This window comes from Anser cygnoides, chromosome 34 (assembly GCF_040182565.1).
Source record: "Anser cygnoides isolate HZ-2024a breed goose chromosome 34, Taihu_goose_T2T_genome, whole genome shotgun sequence".
NCBI lineage: Eukaryota > Metazoa > Chordata > Aves > Anseriformes > Anatidae > Anser > Anser cygnoides.
In genome coordinates, this window is record NC_089906.1 from 1,370,433 (window position 1) to 1,394,733 (window position 24,301).

General features: G+C 73.1%; 2 protein-coding genes across 2 annotated transcripts; both read left to right on the top strand.

The window, feature by feature from the left end:
- Positions 1–455: 455 nt before the first annotated feature.
- On the top strand, positions 456–17,122 carry NFIX (nuclear factor I X). Its single transcript, XM_066986581.1, is given in 11 exon segments — positions 456–623; positions 7,364–7,895; positions 10,748–10,810; positions 10,909–10,983; positions 11,208–11,255; positions 11,258–11,318; positions 11,880–12,019; positions 12,539–12,661; positions 13,245–13,411; positions 15,967–16,055; positions 17,001–17,122. Coding segments are annotated over 10 exon segments (1,308 nt in total). The 5' UTR covers positions 456–596; the 3' UTR covers positions 16,039–16,055; positions 17,001–17,122.
- A 2,605-nt stretch (positions 17,123–19,727) lies between these two features.
- ACP5 (acid phosphatase 5, tartrate resistant) lies at positions 19,728–23,649 on the top strand. The gene is given in 9 exon segments (XM_066986410.1): positions 19,728–19,733; positions 20,026–20,110; positions 20,113–20,199; positions 20,202–20,236; positions 21,148–21,265; positions 21,268–21,274; positions 21,884–22,235; positions 23,041–23,111; positions 23,113–23,649. Coding segments are annotated over 9 exon segments (924 nt in total). The 3' UTR covers positions 23,276–23,649.
- Positions 23,650–24,301: the final 652 nt, after the last annotated feature.

Consider the following 24,301-nt stretch of genomic DNA (forward strand, 5'->3'; position numbering starts at 1 on the left):
TCACAACACCGCCACCGTCACGACATGGCACGGCCGCTGTCGGTGCGGTGCCGCCGGCACCTCGATGCCACTGCCACCGCGGTGCCCGTGTCACGGCCCCGCCCCTGTCGCGACATGTCGCTGTCCCCCCCACTCTGTGCCCCCCCCCCCCGCCCCGTGCCCGTGGGGGCCCGGTCCCCCGAGGCGCCCCATCGGAGGGGGCGTGGCCAAGCGCGGAGGGGGCGTGGCCCCAGCTCCGGGGGGCGTGGCCAAGCGCGGAGGGGCGTGGTCCCAGCTCCGGGGGGCGTGGCCAAGCGCGGAGGGGGCGTGGCCGTACCGCGGGGTGGGGTCGAGAGGGCGTGGCCGAGGCGTGGGGTGGGCGGGGCTTGGCGGGTGGCGGTGGGCGGGGCTTGGGGGTGGGCGGGGCCGGTGGGCGGGGCCTCGGCGGCGCTTCCCGCCGGCAAAAGTGCGGCGGGCGCCGAACTTCGGCCAAACTTTCCCCGCGCCGCCGCCGCCGCCCGGTCCCGGTCCCGGTCCCGGTCCCGGTTCCCCGGTCCCGTGTCCCGGTCCCGGTCGCGGCCCCCCGGCCATGCCCCGCCGCGGCTGACACCGCCGCCATGTACTCCCCGTACTGCCTCACCCAGGTACGGGCCGCGAGCGGGGGGCCGGTGCCGGGGGTGGGCCGGTGCCGGGAGTACCGGGGGGGGCCGTCCGGTACCGAGGGGGGCCGTCCGTTAACGGGAAAGGCCGTCCGTTAACGGGGGGGGGGGCCGTCCGGTACCGGGAAGGGCCGTCCGGTACCGCGGGGGGCCGTCCGGTACCGGGGAGGGCCCGGGAGCCGCCCTACGGAGGGTTTGGGGTTTGCTGCGCGTCTGCACCTCCCTGAAAATGGGGGGGGGGGGGAGCACGGAGCCCTCCCCTTTCCCCCCCCATCTCCCCGGTGCTCGGTACCGGGGAGGCGGCGCTCCCGCTGGAAGCGCCCGGTAGCGGTGGGGGGCTCCCGGGGGGGTTGTGCCAGCTCCCGGGACCGGCGAAAAAGCGGCGGGGAGTCCCCGGGGGGGGGGCCCCGTCTGGTACCCGCGGTCCCGGTCCGGGCTCGGGGCTACCCCCGGTTCCGTCCGGTGCCCGCAGAGGGTCGGGGGGGCCCCGGGACCCCGCGCTGCGGCTCCCCGGGGCGGGTGACCGGGGGGGCTGCTGCCCGCTGCCGCCGTCCCTGCTGCATGCCCGGTGCCCCCCGGTCCCGGTTGCCTCCCCCCCGGTCCCGGTTGCCTCCCCCCCGGTCCCGGTTGCCCCCCCCGGTCTGGCTTCGAGCGGGACAAGCAGCAGCCGCTCCCGGGGCATCCCCGCGCCAAGGACCGGTCCCGGCCCCGGTGCTGCCCGGTGCGGAGCGGAGCGCCCCGGTGGCCGCGTACGGGGACCCCGCAGGCTCCCGGTGCCGCCGCGGTCCCCGGTTCCTGCAACGAGGGGGGGGCGGGGGGGGAACCGGAACCGGGGGTCCCTGTGCGGGGCAGGGGTGTCACCGCGCGGGGCCACCGCTTCTCGCCCCGGGGTGGGGGCGAAGGGAGGGGGGGATTGGCCTCGGGGGGGGGGGGGCACAGTCGGGGGCACAAGTCCCCTTCTAAGGGGAGGGGCAGGGCAAAGGAGCGGGGGGAGGTCGGGGATCGGTGCCGTTGGGCCCCCCCCCGTAGGGTTCAGTCCTGGAGCTGCGTCCCTATAGTGGGGGGGCTCTCCCCGGGCCCCCCCCCTTATTCTGGGGGCTGCATCGGGGGTGGCAGCGGCTCAGGCAGTCCCCCCCCCCCCGCGCAGCCGGGGCTTGGCTGGGTTTCGCCCCCCCCCCCCCTCCCTTTGCCCTTTTCTCCCGCTTTTCGGGGCGGTTTTGGCGGCCGGTTGCGTCTGGGCGGGCGGCCAGCGGCGCTTCTCGCAGCTTCGGCGCCCGCCCCGCACACGCGTGTGCACGCGCCAGCAGCCCAGCGTTGCACATGCGTGTGTGCCTCTGCCCGCGCGCGCCAGCGACATGCGTGTGCTGGCGCACACGTGTGTGTGTGTGCGGGCACGCTGCGGGCGGGTGCTCACCTGGCGCGGGCACGGCTGCACACGCGTGTGCACGTGCACGACGGCCTCGCGGGAACAATTGTGCCGTGCCCGCGCGCGTGCCCGCTGGTGCAGCACGCTCACATACATGTGCACGCCGGCCTTGTGTGCCTCCTGCACGTGTGTGCTTGCACACGTGTGTGCTCACGTACATGTGCACACCTGCACCCCGCTCTCCCGCCCCGCTTCCCTTTTTGAGGCGATTTCTGGGTGGTTTTGGGCCGCTGCCACCATCCCCTATAGCTCCGGCATCGGGCGCGCGCCAGGATCCGGCCGTGGCTGCTGCGGCACGGATAACGGCACGGGGAGCGGCACGTATAGCGGCACGTATAGCGGCACATATAGCGGCACAGATAGCGGCAGCTCCCGCTGCCGGGCCCCGTGGCTGCGCAGGCAGCCGGCGGCGCAGCGCTTGTCGGCGCTGGCGGCACCGATTGCCGTCCCCTATAGCGGCCGCACCGTGCGGCAGATCCTCAGCAGGGCCGTGCACGTCGCCGCCCCTATAGCAGGATAATAACGCCCGGCACGCTCCTTCCTATAGGAAACCCCCCCTGCGGGGCGCGCGACGCCCACGGGCGGTGATGGCACAAGGCGGTGGCGGTGCCGTCAGCTCCGTGGTGGCGCTGGGGGGGGCGCGGGGTGGCCCCCACTGCTCTCTGCTCCCTGCCCCGGCACACGGCGCGGGGTGGCATGGTGCCACCGCGCGTCTCCGGCCCTATAGGGCGTTCTGGCCGCCGTACAGCCCGGTGCGGGGCGCGCGCATGGACCGGAGCCGGCGGCAGCGAATGCCGTGGCCATTTTCTCTCGAAAACGCAGGAGGAAATTCAGAGCGGCCCCCCCGGATCTGTGCATCCACGCCCCCCGACATCAGCCCCCGTGGAAGGGCGCGATGTGGGGACCCCGATGCGTGGGGTGGGGGCCGCAGCCCCTATAGCGGCATGCGGGGGGGGGGGCTGTGGAGTGCGGCACCTATAGCACGGCGCCTGCTGCCCTATGGGGCCGCGCTGCCCGCAGCGGGGTGCGGCGCGTGGCCCGGTGGGGCGTGGGTGTAACGCACAGGACGCGTGGCACGTCTGTGGGAATAACGCCCGGCGTGCGTATGGGAATAACGCACGGCACGTCTGTGGGAATGGGAACAGCGCGTGGAGCACACGCAGGGCACGCGGCACACGTGACGGGTGCGGACGGTGCCGCCGTGGCACCGGCTGCGCCCTAACGCCTGCGCGTGCCGGGGACACGCGCGTGTGCCAGATGCGCCCGCGTGGAACCCGTCCACGCTTCCCCTCTGCGCGTGTGCAAGGCGCGTGCTTCGGCCCTCGTGCACGCGCGTGTGTGGTGCCTGCAGGGGTGTGCCCCCCCCCCTCCCCAAATCCGTGGGGCGTGCGGCACCCGCGTGTGGCAGGCATGGCAGGGCCACGCAACCGCCCCAGGCCCCGCGCGCGGCTGCGGTGCGGCTGATGCAATCGGTGCGGGATGGGCCCCCCCCCCTAAAATCCCCCCCCCGCCACGTGCGAGGCCGTGCGAGGTGCCCGGGGCGGGGTGGGGGCGGCGACACGCGTGGGCGCCGCGCGGTGCCGGGGAGGGGGGGGGACACAGGGCCAGGCCGTGCGTGTGCCGCGTGTCCGTGCCGCGTGTGCCGAGCTGCGCGCCCCCCACCCCACGTCCCAGCCCCTTGGCCCCCCCCAGGCCCCCCCCCGCGCCCCCCCCCAGCAGCGGGGCCCGTGGTGGCATCAATAATGGAGGAGCCCTGGGCTGGGCTGGGGGGGTCGGGGAGGGCCCTGAATTATTGATGGGCCACAAAAAGCTTTCTTGGCCGCCGCAGCACCGCGGGGCCCCCCCGGCCCGGGGCTGGCAGGAGGCCACGGGGATAACGGGCGGGGGGGGGGGGGCTCGGGGATGGCGGGGGTGGGGGGGGGCAGCTGCCGGGGTCCTGCGGTGCCAAACCTCACCGGCCCCGCGCTGCGGCACCGCCAGCCGCCGCGCCACGGCCCCGGCCTCGCCCCGCGCCCCCCAGCCCAGCGCTGCCGTCACCGGGCCCTCCACGTGGCCGCGGGCAGGCGATGTCCCCGCGGCCCCTCCCGGACGCCCCCCACCCGCCACCTGCGTCCCCCCCCCTCCCCATGTGTCCCCCCCCCTCCCCAGCCCGACGCCTTCCCTCGAGGCCGCCGGCGGCTCCCGGCCTCGGAGCGGGGTCCCCTCGTGTCCCCCCCCCGGCCCCCGGGCAGGGAGCGCCGGGGAAGGGTCTTGGCAGCCCCGGAGGAAGGGGCCGCGGGCGGGGGGGATTTTTGGCGGCAAGTCTGGCTTTTTCGGGTTATTTTCTCTCGCGGCGAAGCCGAGGGGCCGAGGGGGGAGGCTGCTGGCAGCGGCGCGGGAGGGCGGGCGCTGCCGGGGCTCCGAGGGGGGGGGGGAGTTGAGGGGAGAAAGGGGGGGGGGGGGAAGAAGGCTGCAAATTTTTTATTTTTTTTTTTGCTTTATTTTATTATCCCCCCCTTTTTTTTTTCTACCACCCCCCCGTTTTTTCGGCGGCGTCTCCTCCCCCTCCGCCGCAGCCGGGCGCTGGCGCTTTGCCGGGTGCTTACAGCTGCGGACGCGGCAACGTGGCTTCGCCCAAGACTGCAGCTCAATGCGGGGCCGCGCAGCCAATTGCAGCCCGGCAGCGCGGGGCCGGACCCCGCCGGGGGGACCCCGACCCCCCGGGGGGACCCCAACCCACCGGGGGACCCCGACCCACCGGGGCGCCCCGATCCCGTTACCGCCGGGCGCGAGGGCGCGGGCGTGCGGGCGGACCCGGCCGGGAGCCTCCAGATCCTTCCGTGGCCACCTGGCACGGCCCCGGGATGCAGGGGGACGGGCGAGGGGGCGAGGGGGGGTCCCAACACCTTCCCCCCCCCGATGGGGGTCCCGTGGCCGAGGTTCCCCCCCGGGACCCTCCGGTGCCACCCCGACGGCCGCCGTGGGGTGGCCGGGAGGGGACCGAGGTGGCCGGGAGGGGACCGAGCATCCCCGAGCACCTGGGGGCCCTTTGTCCTCCGGGGGGTGGGGGTCTGGGGGGGGGGGGGGCAGGGGTCCCCGCCTCCCTCAGCACCCCCGGGGCCGCCCCGAGGTGGGGAGGGGGCTTCGGGGACCCCCCCCGGGTGCCCCCTCCTCGACGCACCCCCCCCGGCGCGGCCGCGCTGCTGTGGCTCGATTTGGGCTTTGGGAAGGAAAAAAAAAATAAAAGAAAAAAATAAAATGAATAAAAGTGTGTGGGGGGGAACAGAAGGGGCTGGGGAGCGCCCCCCAACCCCGTGCTGCTGCTTTGGGGTGAAATTCGAGGGGTTTGGCGCTGGAGGAGGGCGAGGGCGCAGCCCCTGGGAGCCTCCCCCTGGCCTCGCTCCCGAAACTCCCCAATTTTTTTCTTTTTTCCTCTTTCTTTTTTTTTTTCTTTTTTTTTTTTTTTTTTATCCTTCGCACAGAGGGAATTAATTACCGGGGGGGGGGGGGGGGGGGGGGGGGGGCGGGGGTGGAGCGGGGGGCATTGGCTCCGAGCTCCGCGTCGGGGATTTGGGGGCAGAAACGGAGGTTTTGGGCCGTTCCGCGCCGCCGCGCGCAGGGGCCGCTCCGGGGCTGGGGAAAGCAGCCAAAATCCGGGGCTTTTCCCCCAAAAAAAGGGCGTGCCGAGGGGAGCGGGGCCCCTGGGGCGGGGGGGGGGGGGCGGGGGGTCGCGCGAGGACGCGGGGCCGAGCCCCCCCCCCCGCCCCCCAAATTCCCTGCCCGGGGGTCGCGTCCGGCACCGCCCCCCCCCCCACGCGTGTTTTGGGATCCGAGCCCCCCCGCCCCCCCATACAGAGCCCCCCCGCCCCCCCCCCGGCACGTGCAGCCCACGCGTGGCCCCCTCTCGGAACCCACGGGGGGGGGGGGGGGCGCGGGGATCACGCGTGGAGCCCCCCGGCCCCCCCGCCCCCCGTGTCCCGTCCCCGAACTCCCCGTTCCCCCCCCCCCCCCCGGCTCCCCCCCCCCGGCCGGTCCCGGCCGGTCCCGCCCCCCCCCGTCCCGGCCAATGGGGCGGGCGCTCCCCCCGCGCGCTGCGCTGCCATTGGCCGCCGCCGCTCCGGTCCCGGTGCCAAAAGGGGCCGCGGCGGCTCCGCGCGCTCCGCGCCCGGCGGCGGCGGCGGGGCTGGGGCTGGAGCTGGGGCGCTCCGGCTGCGAGACGGCTCCGGTCCCTCCCGGTCCCCCCTCCCTCCCCCCCCCCAGTGACCGGGACCCCCCTCCGGTAACCGGGACCCCCTCCGGTAACCGGCATTCCCCCGGTAACCGGGACCCCCTCCGGAAACCGGGACCCCCTTCCCATAACCGGGACCCCCCGGTAACCGGCATCCCCCTCCCATAACCGGGACCCCCTCCGGTAACCGGGACCCCCCCCCGGTGCCCGAGCCCCTCCCTGCTCAGTGGTGTCGGGAACCGGGACCCGCCACTCGCCGCTCCGGTGCCCGCTCCGGTGCCCGCCCCTCGCCCCCCCGGTAACTTCTTCTCGCCGGTAGTGGCCCCCCACCCCTTCCCGTCCCGTTATTGCCCCCCCCCGCTCCGGTTTTGCCCCGCCGGGGCCCGACTGGCAGCTGCCCACGGCAGGGATGAGCCGCCGCAATGGTACGGACGGGGACGGGGACCGGCGGCACTGGGGATGGGGACTGGGCACCGGTGGCACCAGGGACTGACGGAGTCAGGGACGGGGACCGGGCAGCGGTGGCACCGGGACGGGGACAGGGACGTGAGCGGCGGGTGGCGACTGGGGGCCGGGGATGGCACCGGGGCCGGGAAGCGAAGGGAACAGGGCTGCGGAGCACCGGGAACCGGGGCTGGGGACCGCTGGCACCGGCGATGAGGACGGACGGACGGCACCGGGGATGGGGACCGGGGACAGGAGCGGGGCTGGCGGCAGGGACCGGTCGTGGCAACGGGGCTGGGGACCGGGACCGGCTGCTTGCGGACGTCCCTGGGGATGAGGCTGTGCCGGTGGCACCGGGGCTGGGCACCGGAGCTTGGCACTGGAGCTGGGCACCGGGGCTGCAGCGGCACGGGGCTTAGTGGGCACCGGGGCTGAGCAGGGACCGGGGCTGGGCACTGGGGCTGAGCGGGCAGCGGCGCTGAGCCGTCCCGGTGCCTGTGCCGCAGCAGCGCCGCGGGGGCTGTGCCGTTACCGGGGCCGTTCCCGAGCCCTGAACGCAGCCGTTGCGGGCGGCGGGCGCCGGGCAGCACCGGGAGCGGTGCCGGGACCGCCGGCCCTCGCCCTGCTGACGCCGTTGCCGCCCCGCAGGATGAGTTCCACCCGTTCATCGAGGCGCTGCTGCCCCACGTCCGGGCCTTCTCCTACACCTGGTTCAACCTGCAGGCCCGCAAGCGCAAGTACTTCAAGAAGCACGAGAAGCGGATGTCGAAGGAGGAGGAGCGCGCCGTCAAGGACGAGCTGCTGGGCGAGAAGCCCGAGGTCAAGCAGAAGTGGGCCTCGCGCCTCCTGGCCAAGCTGCGCAAGGACATCCGGCCCGAGTGCCGCGAGGACTTCGTGCTCTCCGTCACCGGCAAGAAGGCGCCGTGCTGCGTCCTCTCCAACCCCGACCAGAAGGGCAAGATCCGCCGCATCGACTGCCTGCGCCAGGCGGACAAGGTGTGGCGGCTCGACCTGGTGATGGTCATCCTCTTCAAGGGCGTCCCGCTGGAGAGCACCGACGGCGAGCGCCTGGCCAAGGCGCCGCAGTGCGCCAGCCCCGGCCTCTGCGTGCAGCCGCACCACATCGGCGTCACCATCAAGGAGCTCGACCTCTACCTGGCTTTCTTTGTGCAGGCGCCCGGTGAGTGCGGACCGCCGGCGCCGGCGAAGCGCCGGGACCGTGTCTGTCTGTGTGTGTGTGCGTGTGTGTGTGCCGCGGGGAGCCGGCCCCCCGGCCGCCCTGCGCCTCTCCGTCCTCCCCCCCCAACAGCCTCCCAAAATTTGGGGTCCCCCGTAACCCCCCCAGGACGCCCGGGGGCTGGCGGCGATGCCGGCAGCGAGCGCGCGGCCACGGCTGGAGCGGTGCCGCTGCCGCAGCTCCGGGGCAGTGCCGCAGCTGGGGCCGGCGACAGCCCCCGAGGGGGAAGCGAGGAGGAGGAGGAGGAGGAGAAGGGAGGGGGGGGTCCCGTCCCCGCAGCCCCCTCCCCGTGCCCGCGCAGGGCAGCCCCGGGCGGGGGTGCGGCCCCCGCGCGCCTCGCACAAAGCGGCGCCGAGTGCCAAAGCGCGCGCCGCGTGCCGAGCCGGGTGCCGCGCGCCGTGCCAGAGCGTGCACCGGGGGCCGCGCGCGGTGCTGGGCCGTGTGCCGTGCACCGTGTGCCGTGCACCGTGTGCCGTGCACCGTGTGCCGTGCCGTGCACCGTGCGCTGAGCACCGTGCGCTGAGCACCGCGCTCCGTGCCGCGCACCGTCCCGTGCAGCGCTCCTGCACCCGTGCCGTGCCGGCGCCGGGCACCCAGCGGGCGCCTTTGTCTCCGCTGGGCTGCGGGTGCGTGACACGGGGGCACACGCACGGAGGGGGGGCACAAGAAATGCAGCCCCCCCCCACCCCACCCCCCAGCACAGGTGTGTGCGCACACTCCCTGCCTGGATGAGGGGGGCCTGCTGCCGGGGAGGGGGGATTTTGGGGCTGGAGCGAGCGGTTTTGGGTGTTTTTCGGTGGCTCCTCGATGTCCCCCGTGGGCTTTCGGGGTGGGGGGCAGCACTTTGTGCCCCCCACACACACACCGTGAGCAAGGCGAATCCCCACCCCCGCGCCCAGGCCTGCGTGCCAAGCCGGGGCACGTCCCTGGGGGGGGGGGGCACGGGGGGGCCCTGCAGCTCCCCCCTCACACCCCCTCCCTCCGTGCCCCCCCCAGCCCGGCCGGGGAGGGCTCCGACAGCCCCAGCCCGGCTCCCGCCCAGCGCCGCCAAAATGGCCCCGGTTGGCACCGTGCCCCCATGCGCCGCACGAGGCCCCGTGCGCAGCCCTGCCCCCCCGACCCCCCCCCCCAGCGTCTGTGTGCCCCCACACCCCCTCCGACCCCCCACCCCCCACCCTTTTGCCGGGGGCCCTTTTGGCTCCCGCGGGCCCGGGGGCGCGGTGCCAACCCCCTCCGTGCGTAAGATGGCGGCGCCTGTTGGCACCCGAACCGCGCTGCGGCACCGCCGCCGGGACCCCCCGCACGCCTGGGACCCCCCACTCGCCACCAAGGGGGGCCCCCCTGCAACTACACGACGCCCCCCCCCAAAAAAAAACCCTGAGCCAAAGTGCCCCCCCCTACACCAACCCCCTCCCATTGCTGGCCTGCCCACCGCCATGGCTGCCACCAGGTCCCAGCAGCCCCCCCCCCCCCCCAAAAAGAATTTGTTCCATGGGGGGGTCAAGGTTCTTGGGTCCCCCCCCAGATTTATTCCATGGGGGGAGGTCCAGGTGCTTGGGTCCCCCCCAAATTTGTTCCATGTTGGGGGGTCCAGGTGCTTGGGTCCCCCCCCCAAATTTTTTCCATGTGGGGGGGAGGTCCAGGTGCTTGGGTGTCCTCCCCCCCAAAAAAATTTGTTCCTTGGGGGTTGGGGGGTCCAGGTGCTTGGGACCCCCACCCAAGGTGCTCCGGCCTCACTCTGAGGGGGGTCTGGACCCTTTTGGGGGGTCCTTGCGGGGGTCCCGGTGCCCCCCCCCCGGCTCCATGCACCTGGGGGGGGGGTCCAGTGGGGGCACGATCACCGCTGCGTTGCCCCCCCCCCCAGCACAGCTGGGTCCGAGGGCACAGGTGTGGGTTTCGGGGGGGGGGGGGGCACCCATTGGGAGGTGGGGGGGCGGCTGCAGCTGCCCCCCCAGCACCTGGACCCTCTGCTGGGGGGCTTCGGGGGGGCTGTGGACACTTGGGGGGGGGCAGAGGGGGCACGGGGATCGCTGTGAGCAGCCCCCCCCCCCCGCAGGGGTCGTGACCTGGCTGACCTCTGACCCCGCAGGCAGACGGGGGGGGATTTGGGGGGAGGGATTTGGGGGGGGGGGGGGGTCTGAGGGTGGGTGGGGGTCTGAGGGGGGGGGATCTGTCCTCCTGCCCCCGATACGGTGGGGATTTTTTTGGGGGGGGGGGGGGACACGACCCCACGGTGAGGGCAAGGTGCTGGGGGGGGCAGTGGGGGGTGTGTGTGTGGGGGGGGGCCAGGACCCCCCCCCAGCCCGGCGCAGACAATGGCCGCTTTGTTGGCGCTGCCCGCTGGCGGGGGGCCAGCGCATTCCTGGCCCCCAGCCCGGCCCCATGGCGGCCCCCGGCCCCCCCCCCTTGGCCCCCCCCGCCCCCCCCCCGGCTTGGCCCAGCCCCCCCCCCCCCCCCAGCTCCCTGAGCCCCCCCCCATGGCTGCTGGGTTCCCCCATCACCGGGCCCCCCCGGGGGGGGCACCTATGGGGGGTGTCTGAGGGCGCGGGGGGCCGGGGGGGTGCAGGGGGGCGGGGGGGGTGGGGGGGGGGCGAGGTCACAGCGGGCGTTCACCTCGGGTGACCCCGTGGGAACGGGGTGGGGGGGCACCGATAAGGGATGGGGGGAGGGGGCTGGAATTAGGGGGGGTTGCAGGGGGTTGGGGGGCAGGGGGCTGGGGGGTGGTAGAGGTCGAGGGGGGGGGGTGGGGGTCTCGGGGGGCGGGGGGCGGGGGCTGACCCCTTTCCCCCCCGCAGACTCGGGACAATCGGACAGCTCCAACCCCCAGGGGGACGCGGACATCAAACCACTGCCCAACGGTGAGTGCCCCCCCGCGCCCCCCCGCCGCCCCCCCTCCTGTCCCCACGGGACCCCCCCAGCGGTGTCCCCACGTGTCCTCCCCCGTGTCCCCCCCCAGGGCACCTGACCTTCCAGGACTGCTTCGTGACGTCGGGCGTCTGGAACGTGACGGAGCTGGTGCGGGTGTCCCAGAGTGAGTGGGGGGGGGCACTGGGGGGGGGGGCACGGGGGGGGCTGCGGGGCTGGGTGGGGCGTGGAAACATCTGGGGGGGGCCACAGGATGGAGGGGGGCGGTGGGAATGGAGTGATGGGGAGGGGGGACAGACATGGGGGGGCACCAGGGAGGTCCCATGTGTGACCTGTGCCCCCCCCCCCCCCGCGTGTGCCCCCCCCCCCCCCGCGTGTGCCCCCCCCCAGCCCCCGTGGCGACGGCGTCGGGCCCCAACTTCTCGCTGGCCGACCTGGAGAGCCCGGGGGGTACTACAACATCAGCCCCGTCGCCCTCGGCCGCCGGCCCCTGGGCCCCCCACCGCCAGGTACCCCCTGCCCCCCTCTTTGCCCCCCCTTGCCCCCCTCTGCCCCCCCCCGGCACTCCAAGCCCCCCCCCCCCGCCCATGGGACCCCCAACGACCAACCCCAAACCCCCCTCAGACTCCCCTGGGACCCCCCATACCCCCCCCCAGCCCCTCGAACTGCCCCCCCCCCCCACATCTGGACCCCCCCCGACCCCCCCCCCACTTCACCCCTGCCGCCCCCCCCCCCAAAAAAGAAGCCCCCCTTGCACCCCCGTGTCCCTTTTGCCCCCCGTATGTCCCCCCCATCATGTCCCCAGTGGCGGGGTGGGACCCCCTGTAACCCCCCAGCCCCTCGAACCGCCCCCCCCCACACATATCTGGCCCCCCCACTTCACCCCTAACCCCCCCCCCCCCAAAAAAAAAGCCCCCCTGCATCCCCGTGTCCCTCTTGCCCCCCATCGCACCCCCCATGTTGCGGGCTGGGTCACCCCTCTGTGTGGGTGAGGGGGGTGGGGTGGGGGTGGGATTTGGGGGGGGGATTTTTTCGGGGGGGGGTCCGGGGGTGACAGCGGTGTCCCCGCAGCGGCCCCAAGCGCCCCAAGGCGCTGGACGAGGGGGACCTGGAGGGGCCCGGGGACGACGTCTTCTACCCGGGGCCGGGCCGGTCGCCAGCCCCGGGAGCAGCCAGGGGCCGTGGGGGGGACGTGGACACCGGTGGGTGGCGTTCGGCGGGGGGGGTCAGATAAAATGGGGGGGGGCAGATAAAATAGGGGGGGGCAGATAAAATGGGGAGGGGGCTTGGGGGAGGAATGGGGGGCTGGGGGGGTTACGGGGGGCTGGGGGGCTGCAGGAGGAGGAGGTTTGGGGGGGGGCTGTGCTGGGCGGGGGCATGGTTTGGGGGGGGATCGGGGGGAGGAGGATGGGGGGGGTGGGGGGGCAGATGGGATGGGGGGCTTTGGGGGGAGGGATGGGGGCACCTGGGTGGGGAATGGGGGGCTTGGGGGGGGCTGTGGGAGAAGGAGGAGGGGGCTTGGGGGGGGGGGGGTCTGTGCGGGGGGGGGGGCGTGGAGGGGGGTGGGGGGCGGCACGGAGGGGTGCGGGGGGGGGAGTTTTTGGCGGGGGTGTCCTGGAGGGGTGTGGGGGTGCTCTGGGGGATTTCTGCTGGGGGATCCCAGTGTGGGGGGGGTTCCCCGCGGTCCAGGCGCCCCCCTCACCCCCTCCCCGCGCCCCCAGGCCCGGCGGCGCTGAAGAAGTCGGGGAAGCTGGATTTCTGCAGCGCGCTCTCGGGGCACGGCACCAGCCCCCGCATGGCCTTCGGCCACCACCCGCTGCCCGTCCTGGCCGGCGTCCGCCCCGGTGAGCCCCTGGGACCCCCCGGGGCCCCTCTCCCCCGGGACTCCTCCCAGGACCCCCCCCAGGACTCCCCCCTGGACGCTCCCCCCGGGACCCCTCACTGGGAACCCCCCAGGACTCCCCTTGGACGCCCCCCCAGGACCCCTCACTGGGACCCCCCCAGGACCCCTCACTGGGACCCCCTCCTCCTCGGGACTCTTCCTTGGAACCCCCCGGACCCCCCCAGGTCCCCCCCTCCCCTTGGGACCCTGCTGCCTGCGCCCTCCACCCCCCCCTTCTACCCCTGGGCGGGGGGTTGGGGTGGGGAGGGGATGGGGGGATGGGGGGGTAAGGGGGTAAATGGGGGGGGGGCTGAAGGGGAGGGTCTGAAGGAGAGGGCGCTAAAGGGGGGCTAAGGAGGGGTTAAGGGAGGGGCTAAAGGGGGGTTAAAGGGGGGGGCTAAAGGGAGGGGGTTAAGGGGGGGTGGGGGGTTAAAGGGAGGGTTTTTAGGGGGGCTTTTAAAGGGGAGGGGGCTGGAGGGGGAAGCCCCGCGTGCCGTACCCCCCCCCGGGCGGCCCCCCTGGCCCGGCGCTGAGGCTCGGTGCAGGCAGCCCGCGGGCCACGGCCTCGGCGCTGCACTTCCCGTCGGGGTCGCTGCTGCCGCAGTCGGGGCCGTACTTCGCGCACCCCACCATCCGCTACCACCACGGCCAGGACTCGCTCAAGGACTTCGTGCAGTTCGTCTGCGCCGACGGCGCCGCGCAGGGCCCCCAGGTGGGGGGCGGGGCCGGGGGTGGGCGGGGCCGGGGTGGGCGGGGCCTGGGGTGGGCGGGGCCTGGGGTGGGCGGGGCCTTGGTGAGTGGGCGGGGTCTGGTGTGGGTGGGGCCTCTGGTGGGCGGGGCACGGCGGTGGGTGGAGCCTGGGGTGGGCGGGGCCTCGGAGTGGGTGGGTCCTGGGGGCGGGGCCAGGGCTGGTCGCCACGGCAACCGAGGGGCGTGGCCTGTATGCAAATTGGCCCCTCCCTGTCACGGTGTGTGTGTGGATGGGACCTGGGGGTGGGTGGAGCCTGGGGAGTGGGTGGGGCCAGGTGGGGGGGCAGGGCCCTGCATGGGCGTGGCCTGGATATGAGCCTTAGGTGCGGGCGGGGCCTGGGGCGGGTGCTGGTTGCCATGGCGACCGAGGGGCGTGGCCTGTATGCAAATTGGACCCTCCGGCCGTCATAAGGGTATGAGCAGGGCCTCGGGGTGGGCGGGGCCTGGGGTGTGGGTGTGGCCTGTATGCAAATCAGCTCCTCCCTGCTGCCACGAGGTGATGTGCGTTCAGTGTCGGGATGGGGGTTAATGTGAGGGGTGGGGCTTGTATGCAAATGAGATTTAGGGGCAAGGTCTGTGCAGGACAAGTGTGGGGAGGCGGTGCCTCTATGCAAATGAGGTGGAGGAGGCGGAGCCAGCAGGTAGAGAGGTGGGGCCACATGGGTAGGGCCTCCACACCAGCACCGCCTTGGGGGTGGAGCCTGTATGCAAATGAGGCAGCGGGGCGGGAGCCAGTGGACAGATGGGGCCATGTGGGCAGGGCCTCTTAGCACCGCCCTGTGGGTGGAGCCTGTATGCAAATGAGGAGCCAGAGGCGGAGCCAGTGGACAGGTGGGGCCACATGGGCAGGGTCTCCATGCCAGAACTGCCCTGAGGGCGGAGCCTGTATGCAAATGAGGCCGGGTCTGTATGCAAATGAGGCCGTGCAGCTGCACTGCCTGCAGCAGAGGGAACAGGATGGGGGTGACCGAGATGCCCCTGCCCCAGGACCCCCCCCCCCAAAGGTGCCCCTCCCCCCACGCCATGGGTGCCCCCCTCCCGCTGCCACCCCGTGCCCCCCGGTGCCGCCCTGCCTCCCGCCGCCGCCCCCCGGGTGCCGGGTGCCCGTCACCGTCTTCTCGTTGCAGCCGTGCGGGGCGCAGGGTCGGTCCGGGGGCTGCGGGGGCCCCCTGGCCCGGCCCCTGCCCCTGCCCCCGCCGGAGCCCAAAGCCCCCAGCGCCCCCCAGGGCGGAGCGCCCGCGGCACCCCGTAAGTCCCGGCCCCGGCGCCCCCACTGCGCCCCACTGCACCCCACTGCACCCCACTGCACCCGCAGCCGGGACCTGGGCCATGGGGGGCGGGGGGGGGCAGCGGGGGGCAGCGGGGGGGTGTAGGGTGAAGGGGGCGCAGCTATCGGGGGGGTCACGGGGGGGGTGAGTCACAGGGTGAGTGAGGGGCGACGACGGGACGTGGGGGCGTGTAGTTATGGGGTGCGGGGGGTTATGGGGTGAAGAGGGCACCAGGCTGGGGTGCGGGGGGTGTCGTTGGGGTGGGGGGGGGGGCTGATGCTGGTGGGGGGGTGCGGGAATGGGGCGCAGGGGGTGTGGGAATGGGGCGCAGGGGGTGTGGGAATGGGGCGCAGGGGTGTGGGAATGGGGCGCAGGGGGTGTGGCTATGGGGTGCGGCTGTGGGGCTGGGGGTGTGGGAACGGGGCTGGGGGTGCGGATATGGGGCTGGGGGTGCAGGCGTGGGGCTGGGGTGCGGGTTTGGGGTGGGGGGAGTGGGGGTGTTGGGCTGGGGTTGTGGGGCCAGGGGTGCGGGTGTAGGGCCGGGGGTGTGGGGCTGGGGGGTGCAGATATGGGGCCGGATGTGCGGGTGTGGGGCCGGATGGGGGTGCGGGTATGGGGCCGGGGGTGCAGGTATGGGGCTGGGGGCGTGGGGCCGGGGGTGCGGCTATGGGGGGCGCGTTCCTGGGGTGCAGTGGGGCGCAGCGGGGCGCAGGTGCCGGGCAGGGACGTCCGGGTGCCGGTGACACGAGTGGCAGCGGTGGCCCCGGGGTGAGGCGGCGCCGGCGCAGGCAGGCGGCAGGGCGGCACCGGTGACACGGGTGGCACCGAGGTGACCCCGGGCTGGGGGGGGGCGCTGGGGGGGGGCCGGGGGTGACACGAGGTGACAGGGTGGCCCAGGCCGGCCCGGCTGCCCGTGCATCATCACCTCCTCCGCATCCTCATCGTCGTCACTGTCCCCCCACCCCACCCCCCACCCCTCCAGGCACGTCCCCGCCAGCGCCTCATTCCCACCATCGCCACTTTTTTGGGGGAGAATTCTGTTGGTTTGGGTCTTTTTTAATTTGTAGGCTTTTTGATTTGATTTTTCCCTTCTCCATTTTTGCTCCCCGCCCCGGTTTTGCCCCCCGTATTTCTGAAGGGGGGTGGGGGGGGTGGCTCGCAAGGTAAGTGCTGGCGGGGGGAGGAGGGAGGGGGGTCCCGGCCCCCCCCCCCCGCCCCGGCCCCCCCCCTGACCCTGCCGCCCCCGCAGCATTCGCAGCGTCAGGCGCCGCCGCTGCCCCCCGCTTTGTCGGCCTCGGACCCCGCGACGGCAACTTTCTGACCCTGCCCCAGCAGCAGGTACTGGGACCCCCCGGGCCCCCCCCGGGCCCCCCGACACCTGACCCCCCCCCCCCCCCAGACCTCCCCCTGACACCAGGACCCCCCCCAAAACCCCACCCGGACACCCAGAACCCCCCTCCCCCCCAGGACCCCCTCCCCCCGACACCAGGACCCCCCCCAGAACCCCCCCAACCCCCCCCCATCCCGCTGTCCCCCCCAGCTCCCCCACGCCCCCCCCAGGCATTAATTACCCCCCGACGTTAATTACCCCCCCCAAACTTGGAGGCGCTGTGGGGGAGGGGAACCTGCCCCCACCCCCGCCCCGCCCCGTCTGGTTGCCGGGGGCAACGAGACGTGACGTCACAATGGGGGGAACAATGGGGGGCGTGGCGTTGCCGCGGCAACCGCCCGGGGGTTCGCGCCCCCTTCGCAGGCTCCCCATTGGCCCCCAGCGCCGTGGCACGACGCCCGATTGGCTGGCTGCCCCGCGGCTCTGATTGGCTGGGCGCGGGGAGGAGGGGGAGGAGCCGGCTGCTGATTGGCTGGCAGGCGGCAGGCTCTGCGGCGGGCAGGGGCGCGCCCTGATTGGACGGCCCTGGTGGTGCGGTGGCCAGGCGGCCAATGAGGGGCCGGGGCTAAGACGGGGGGGCTGGGCGGGGCCGGGGGGGTGGGCGAGGCCCAGGAGGGGGTGGGCGGGGCCAAGGGGGTGGGAGGGGCCAAGAGAGGTGGGTGGGCGGGGCCCGGGAGGGGTGGGCGGGGCCAATGGGTTGTGGGCGGGGCCATGGGTGTGGGCGGGTCCAGGGGGTGTGGGCGGGGCCCAGAGCGGGCACGTGGAGGGCGGGGCCGGGCCCTGGAGGACCCCGGGGGGGGGGGGGGGGGGTCGAGGGACTCCGGGGGTCCCGGGAGGGTCGGGGGGGGGGGGGGCGGGCACTGACCCCCCCCTTTCCCCTACCCCCCCCCCAGTCGTGGTTCCTCTGACGGCGCCTCCGGAAGAGGAGAAACCGGGAGAAAAACAGAAAAAAGAAGGAAAAAAAAAGACAAAAAAAGACAAAAAAGACAAAAAAAGAAAGCTACTCCCCCCCCCCAACCCCCCCCCCCCCCAAAAAACCCTCCCCACCCCCCGTCCGGGTCCCCCCCCCCAAAACCCGCTGCCGCCGTCCGCCCCCGGGGGGGCCCCCCGCCCCCGACGTGGATGAGGCTTCGGCCTCTCTGATGCGCCCCCCCCCCCCCGGATCCCCCCCCCTCCAAAAAACACCCCCATCCCCCCCCCCCGTGCCCCCCGGCAATGACAGGGTTAACCTGGGGCCTCCCCTTCTCCCCCCCCCGGGGGGGACTTTTGCCCCCCCACCACCACGTTAAGGGGGGGGAGGAGCCCCCCTTTGCCCCCCTCCCCCCCAGGTCATGGGTGCGCCCCCACCCCCGCACACGCGTGTGCCCCGGCACCAGCACTCGCACACGCACCGCACACGCGTGTGCCGGGGGGCCCCCCGCTGCAGGCCAGCGAGCGGGGCCGGGGGGGCCCAAAAATCCCCCTCTCCCCAAAAACACCCCTCCCCCCTCCCTGCCCCCCCCCCCCATTTTTTTAATTAAGTGCAATTACCCCCCCTGTTTTGGGGTCAAACTCCCACGTTTTGGGGTCCAACCCCCCCCGCCCCCTCCCCACCGGGTTTGGGGTCAAACCCCCGGTTTGGGTCCATCCCCCCCATCCGTTTGGGGCCCCCCCTTTATGGGTGCCCCCCTTTATGGGTGCCCCCCCTTATTGGGTGCCCCCCTTTTTTGGGTGCCCCCCTGTTTGGTCCCACGCTCCGTTTTGGGGATGACCCCCCCCCATTTCGGCTCAGCCCCCCCATTTGAGCCCCTCCCCCCACACACTTTTAGGGTCAAACCCCCCGCAGCTCCGGCCCCCCCATTTTTGGGTCAAACCCCCCATTTTTGGGTCAAACCTACTTTGGGGTCAAACCCCCCATTTTTGGGTCAAACCCCCCATTTTGGGGTCAAATCCCTCCATTTTGGGTCAAACCTCCTGATTTTGGGGTCAAACCCCCATTTTGGGGCCAACCCCCCTATTTTGAGGTCAAACCTATTTTGGGGTCAAACCCCCCATTTTGGGGTCAAACCCCCCATTTTGGGGTCAAACCCCAGCTCTGGGGCTTGCCCCCTGCATTCCCCCCCGTTTTTTGGGTTCATCCCCACGTCGGGGGGGGGGGCAGGAATTTGGGGGCATTTTGCTCGTTTTTGGGACTTCTGACGATTTCTGTAGCGGGGGGAGGGAAGAGGAAGGGGGGCGGGCAGCTTGGGGGGGTCCGGCCCCCCCCCGACTTTTGGGGGACAGCGAGGGACCAAAACTGCATTTGCCTTAGCCCCCCCCCATGTGCCTTCCCCCCCCCCGCCCCCCCGCGTTTTTGGGCCCCTCCCCCCAATTCCCCCCCCCCCCCACCGGGACGCCCACCAGCAGTGCCCCCCTCCCCCCAAGTTTTGGGGCCCCCCCATTTTGGGGTCCCCCCACTGGGGGCCCCCCCCCACACCAGCAATGGGGCCCCCGACATTTGGGGACCCCCCCCCACCAGCAATGGGCCCCCCCCCAGTTTTGGGGACAACCCCCCAGTTTTGGGGACACCCCCCCAGTTTTGGGACCCCCCCCGGTTTTGGGGACCCCCCCCGGGGGGGGGGGGGCTGTGATTTTGGGGGGGGCTGTGATTTTTGGGGGGGGGCTGCGATTTTGGGGGGGGGCGTCGCTTTGGGGGCTCCCCCACACCAGCGTTGCACATTTGGGGACCCCCGAATCACCCCCCTCACCCCCCCCCCCCGCACGTGGCAAATGACGTCATCTCCCTTTTGGGTTGGTTCGGCCCGATTCCCCCCCAACCCCCCCAACCCCCCCCAGGAAGAACCAGGAAAAAAAGGAACCCCCCCCCCCTCCACGACCCCCCCCCCAAAAAAAAAAAGGCGCCGCCCCCCCCCCTCCCCGCCCCCTGGAGAGCGAAAAGGAGGCAAAAATCCGCGGAAATGGGGCAAAAAGACAAAAAAAAGGAAATAAAAAAGTGTCGTACCCGCAGCGCCTGGCTCGGGGCGGGGGGGGCACACAATGGGGGGGGGCACACAATGGGGGGGTCCAATAATGGGGGGGGGGGGGCATAGTGGGGGGCATAATGAGGGGGGGTCACATAATGGGGGTCACATAAAGGGGAGGGTCCCATAATGGGGGTTCCCGTAATGGGGGGGGGTCCAATAATGGGGAGGGGGTCATGATGGGGGGTCCCATAACGGGGGGGCCATAATGGCGGGGGGGGGGTCCCATAACGGGGGGGACCCGGCTCCGCGGTTCCCCCCCAGCCCCCTCCCCCACCCTTGCCCCCCCCCCGCCCCCCTCCCCCATGCCCTGAAGGGCGAAGGGCGGTGCCCCCCCCCCCCCCCAATCCCAGTGTTCCCAGTCCTCCCAGTGCCCGCCCCCCCCCGTGGCCGTCAGGTGACGGCGGGGCCGGGGGCAGCCCCCACTTCCCCTTTCGGGCCCATAAAGGCCCGGCGGGGCCACGCGGGGGGGACGCGAGGGGGACGCGACGGTGAGTGGGGGGGGGGGGGGACACGGCCATGGGGGCAGGGAACGGGGGGGGCGACACGTGGGGGACACGAGGGTGAGTGTGGCGGGGGGGGCGACAGGGAACGGGGGGGGCACGGCCATGGGAGGGGGACATGAGGGTGAGTGGCCCCTGCCCCATGGGGGGGGGCAGGGAACAGGGGGGGCACACAGTCATGGGGGGGACAGCCTTGGGAGGGGGGCACGGCCGTGGGGGGGGCAGGGAATGGGGGAGGGGTCACAGCAATGCGGGGGGGGGACACAACCATGGGGGGGTCCTATAATGGGGGGGAGTCACAGCCATGGGGGGGGCACGGCCATGGGGGGGGCCATGGCCATGGGGGGGTCCCGGTGCCCCCCCCAGCTCCCATGGGTGCCCCCGGCAGATGCTGGCCCTGCTGTGGGTGGCGGTGACGGCGACGGCGGTGGCGGCGGGGGGGGGCGCTGCAGTTCCTGGCCGTGGGTGACTGGGGGGGTCCCGGACCCCCCTTCGCCACCCCCGCGAGGTGGCCACGGCGGCGGCCATGGGGCGAGCGGCCGAGGCCCCCGGCGCCGACTTCGTGCTGGCCCTGGGGGACAACTTCTACTACCGGGGGTGCGCGACGAGTGGGACCCCCGCTTCCAGGTGCGGGGGGGGCAACGGGGGGGGGATAAAGGGGGTAAAGGGAGGGGGCGGGTTGCTGGGGGGGGGGGGTCGCGAAGTGGCCCCAAATGGCTGGGGGGAGGTTCTGGGGGGTGGAAGAAACTTGGGGTGGGGTGGAAATGGTGCCCCCCCCCCATATGGCCGTGTGTCCACCCCATGTCTATGCCCCCCCCACGTCTGCGATCCCCCCGTGTCTGTGCCCCCCCCCCGTATGTGTGTCCCGGTGCCCCCCCATGTCGGTGCCCCCCCCATGGCCGTGCCCCCCCTATGGCCATGCCCCCCCCCATGTCTGTCTCTGTGCCCCCCACAGCCATGCCCCCCCCCATGTCTGTGTCCCTGTGCCCCCCCCCATGGCCATGCCCCCCCCCCATGTCTGTCTCTGTGCCCCCCCCACGGCCATGCCCCCCCCCATGTCTGTGTCCCTCTGCCCCCCCATGGCCATGCCCCCCCCCCCATGTCTGTGCCCCCCACGGCCATGTCCCCCCCATGTCTGTGTCCCTGCGTCCCCCCCATGTCTGTCTCTGTGCCCCCCGCACGGCCGTGCCCCCCCCCATGTCTGTGTCCCTGTGCCCCCCCCCCATGGCCATGCCCCCCCCCCCCATGTCTGTCTCTGTGCCCCCCCCCACGGCCATGCCCCCCCCCCATGTCTGTGTCCCTCTGCCCCCCCATGGCCATGCCCCCCCCCCCCCATGTCTGTGCCCCCCACGGCCATGTCCCCCCCCCATGTCTGTGTCCCTGCGTCCCCCCCATGTCTGTCTCTGTGCCCCCCGCACGGCCGTGCCCCCCCATGTCTGTGTCCCTGTGCCCCCCCCACGGCCGTGCCCCCCCCCCCCCAATGTCTGTGCCCCCGTGCCCCCCCCCCCCCCCACGGCCGTGCCCCCCCGCCCCCCCAGGACACCTTCGAGCGGGTGTTCGCGGTGCCGGGGCTGCGGGCGCTGCCCTGGTTCGTGCTGGCCGGGAACCACGACCACGCCGGGAACGTCACCGCGCAGCTGGCCTACAGCCGCCGCTCCCCCGCTGGTACGGCCCCCCCGGGGGTCCCCAGGGGTCCCCGGCTATCCCAAAGTGTCCCCAGGGGTCCCCAGAGCGTCCCCGTGTCCCCGCCACATCCCGTGGCACCGCTCCCGGGTACCGGGAAGTCCCCAGGGTGTCCCCAAGGTGTCCCCAACTGCCCCCGAGTATCCTGAAGCGTCCCCAAGTGCTCCCAGGGTGTCCCCAAGTGTCCCAAAGTGTCCCTGGGTATCCAGAATTGTCCCCAGTCCATCCCCGAGGTGCCCCTGGGTGTCCCCAGTCCATCCCCAAGGTGCCCCTGGGTGTCCCCACGTGCCCCTGGGTGTCCCAAATTGTCCCCAGGGTGTCCCTGGGCGTCCCCAAGGTGTCCCCGAGCATCCCAGGGTGTCCCCAGGTGTCCCCAAGGTATCCCGAAGTACCCCCAGGTTGCGCCCCAGGTATCCCAAAGTGTCCCCAAAGTGTCTGCTAGGTCCCTCGAGGTGTCCCTGGGTGTCCCGAAGTGTCACCAGAGTGTCCCCAGGGCGTGCCCGGTCCATCCCCAGGGTGTCCCCGAGGTGTCCCCGGGCCGTCCCCGAGGTGTCCCCACGTGTCCCCCCGTCCTCCCCCCGTGTCCCGCAGGCACTTCCCCCACTACTACTACAGCCTTCGCCTGCGGGTGCCGGGCACCAACGCCACGGCGCGCCTGCTGCTGCTGGACACGGTGCTGCTGTGCGGCGCCACCGACGACTTCGGCCCCGGGGCCCCGCCGCGAGGCCCGGCGGACGCGGCGGCGGCGGCGGCCCAGTTGGCCTGGCTGCGGGCCCGCCTGGCCGCCGCCGCCCGCGACCGCTTCGTGCTGGTGGCCGGCCACTACCCGGTGTGGTCGGTGGCCGAGCACGGCCCCACCGCCTGCCTGCTGCGCCTGCTGCGCCCGCTGCTGCGGCGCCACCGCGTCACCGCCTACCTCTGCGGGCACGACCACAACCTGCAGGTCAGCACGGCCCCCCCCCCGCTTTGGTCTGGGGGGGCCTCGTGGTCAAATGACTCTTCCCCTCTAATCTGACCCCCGCCCCTTTAATTTGGGGGGGGGGCTTGTGGTCGTCTGACCCCCCCAATCTCATTTGGGGGACCCTTGTGGTCATCTGACACCCCCCTCTTTAATCTGGGGGGGCCTCGTGGTCATCTGACCCCCCAATCTCATTTGGGGGGCCCTCGTGGTCATCTGACCCCCCCTCTAATTTGGGGGACCCTTGTGGTCATCTGACACCCCCTCTTTAATTTGGGGGGCCTTGTGGTTATCTGACCCCCCAATCTCATTTGGGGGCTCTCATGGTCATCTGACACCCCCCTTTAATTTGGGGGGCCCTCGTGGTCATCTGACCCCCAATCTCATTTGGGGGGCTCTCATGGTCATCTGACACCCCCTTTAATTTGGGGGGGCCTTGTGGTCATCTGACCCCCCCAATCTCATTTGGGGGGCTCTCGTGGTCATCTGACACCCCCCTCTTTAATTCGGGGGACCCTCATGGTAATCTAACCCCTCCTCCCTCTAATCTGACCCCCTCCTCTAATCTGGGGGACCCTCGCGGTCATCTGACCCCCACCCCTAATTTGGGGGACCTTTGTTGTAATCCGACCCCCCTCTAATCTGATTCCCCCCTGATTTGGGGGACCCTTGTAGTGATCTGACCCCCCCCTTTAATTTGGGGGACCCTTGTGGCAATCTGACCACCCCCTCTAATCTGGGGGCCCCTCCTGGTAATCTGTGACCCCCTTTTTTTTTGCCCCCCCCCCAGTTCCTGGAGGAGGACGGCGTGGGCTACGTAGTGAGCGGGGCCGGGAACTTCATGGAGCCCACGCAGCGCCACGGGGGCCGTGCCCCCCGGCGCCCTGCGCTTCTTCTACGGGGCCCCCGAGTCCCCCGGGGGCTTCGCCCACCTGCGCCTCGAGCCCCACGCCGTCACCGTCACCTTCCTCGAGGCCACCGGCCGCGTCCTCTACCGCGTGGCGCTGCCCCCCAGGGACCTCTGAGCCCCCCCCATCACGGTTGGGACCCCCCCCGTAACGATGTGGGACCCCCGTGGTGGTGGGACCCCCCCATATCAGTGGGACGCCCCCTCCATGGTAGGACCCCCCCCCCCAATGGTGGGACCCCCCCCCATAACGATGTGACCCCCCCATAATTTTGGGACCCCCATCACGGTGGGGCCCCCCCATAACTTTTTTTTGGGGGGGGGGGGGGCGATCGAGGACCCCCCTCAGAGGCCCCAGGGGGCCTTGGTCCCCCCCCCCCCCAGCCTTCACAGTGGGGTCCCGCGCTTGTGGGCGACGGCTGCGCCCCCCTCAAATAAAGACCTGCGATGGCCCCAAAATGGCCTCGTTTCGCCCCGAATGGGACTTTTTTTGGGGGGGGGGGGGGGGAAGGGAGCGGGCTCCCCCCGTGGGCACCTGGGCTCCTGCCGGGCTTCAAACCCGCGGGACGCGGGGAGCCCCCGCCAATCAGCGCTAAGCCCCGGCCCGTTGGCTCCGCCCTCCCATCGCCGGTTGGCTGGGGCCGCGTGCCCGTCAGTGCGGCCGCCCAATGGGCGCGGGGTCGGGGCGGGAACCGGGCGGAAGGGGCGACAAGGGGGAGGCGGGGCTAGGCAGCGGCTTCCGGGCGCCGCGGCGGAAGTGCCGGTATCCAGGGGAGAGCGCGGCCGGAGCGGCGCGGCCAGGTGGGGCCGGGGGGCGGGGGCCGTGGCGGGGGGGGCGGCCCCGGGGTCCCGCAGCGAGGCCCCGGCCCCGGCCCCGGCCCCGGCCCCTCGGGGCGGCCCCGGCCTCCCCCGGCTCTGTGCCTGCAGCGGGGCCTGCCCCGGCGGTGCCCCCCCCCTCTCCGGGTGCCCCCCCCGATACCCCCCGCCCCCCCCCCCCCCCTTGGCGCCCCCCCCTTGGGTGCCCCCCCCCCGGGTACCGCCTCCCCCCCCTTCCCAGGGCTCTCCCCCCCCTCCCCCGGTGCCCCCCCTTCCCCCGCGTGCCCCCCCCGCTCCCCCAGTGCCCCCCCATTTCCCGGGTGCCCCC